The sequence below is a fragment of the Carlito syrichta genome, unplaced genomic scaffold (assembly GCF_000164805.1).
Source record: "Carlito syrichta isolate Samal-C Ts95f unplaced genomic scaffold, Tarsius_syrichta-2.0.1 Scaffold135858, whole genome shotgun sequence".
In the NCBI taxonomy this organism is placed as follows: domain Eukaryota; kingdom Metazoa; phylum Chordata; class Mammalia; order Primates; family Tarsiidae; genus Carlito; species Carlito syrichta.
The window spans coordinates 1-1259 of record NW_007079954.1 but is presented as its reverse complement, the minus strand read 5'-3'; the positions used below and the strand labels follow the sequence as shown (position 1 = coordinate 1259).

General features: G+C 58.5%; 1 protein-coding gene across 1 annotated transcript in view; it reads right to left on the bottom strand.

Moving 5' to 3' along the window:
• LOC103251029 (pleckstrin homology-like domain family B member 3) overlaps positions 1 to 403 on the bottom strand; it is a gene marked incomplete at its 5' end in the record, with an annotated part of 2939 nt that extends 2536 nt beyond the window's left edge. Inside the window, one exon of the mRNA XM_008049630.1 lies at positions 178 to 403. Within this exon, the coding sequence (XP_008047821.1) occupies positions 178 to 403 (226 nt within the window). The remainder of the gene's footprint in view (positions 1 to 177) is intronic.
• Positions 404 to 1259: the final 856 nt, after the last annotated feature.

The window sequence follows — 1259 nt, the reverse complement described above, 5'->3', positions numbered from 1 at the left end:
CTGCACTCCAGTCTGGGCGACCGGGTGAGACTCCGACTCAAAAAAAAAAAAGAGCGAGAGAAGGGGACAGGACTCCCGGGGCCTGAGGGGAAAGGCCTTCAGAGGGGAATCCCAGCGTCCGCGGACCAGAGGCGGCCGGGCGGGGCTCACCCGCGCGGGAGGCCGAGCTAGACTTACCCGCATAGTAGGCCAGGCGGCGGGCCTGGCGGTCAAAGCAGAACCACCGCTTCCGCCAGGTCTTGATGCGCCCGCCCATCTTCACCAGGGCTCCGCGGCAGCAGCCCCCGGACACGCGCACGTGCGGGCAGTTTTCCGGGTTGTGGCCCCATCGCTCCAGGTGCTGCCGCAGATCCAAGACGCGGGGTCCTGGAGGGCGGGGTGGGGGTGGGGGTGTGGGCGGGGCCTGGGGAGTCAAAATAAAGAGCCGCTGACTTGCGGGGAGGGGTGGGGACTCGGCTCCGGCCCCTCCTGGAGAGGCAGTCAAGCTGCTCACGTGGAAGGCCTGCTACAGCCCTTTGACAGTCATATTAACAGTGACCACAGGCGGGGTGCAGTGGCTTATGCCTGTGATCCAGCTTTTTGGGAGGCCCAGGAGGGAAGATTTCTTGAGGCCAGGATTTCAAGACCAGCCTGGCAACAAGGCAAGACCCCCATCTCTACAACAAAAATAAAAATTAGCCGGATGTGGGGGCATGTGCCTGTAGTCCCAGGTATTCAGGAGGCTGAGGCAGGAGGATCACCTGAGCCCAGGAGCTGGAGGCTGCAGTGAGCAGTGATCATGCCACTCCATCCCAGCCTGGACAACAAAGCAAAACCCTGTCTCAAAAAAAGCCAAAACCAAACAAACAAAAACACCATGATGAAAAACCCAACAGCTACATGTGTGGACTATGATACTCCGCCCAGGACATTTGTACACCACCTCCTTCATGTCTCAGGCCACCCTTTGGAAGGGGCTACTTTGAGCACCATTTTTCAAAGGAGCACAATGAGGTCCCCCAAGAGGTGAAGTGATACACTAGAGATCACACAGAGCTTCCAGGCGCAGAGCTGGGACATGCACCCAGGTATTCCTGATCTGAGAGCTCAAACTGGAAGGACCAGAGGCAGGTTAGAGAAATGAGGGCCTCTGGGTCGGGGTCGCCAAAGTGGGGTCCTCAATGTTACCGAATAGTAAGTGATCAAAAAAGGGGAGCTTGTAAGCCGGGCTCGGTGGCTCAGCCTGTAATCCCAGCACTTTGGGAGGCTGAGGTGAGTGG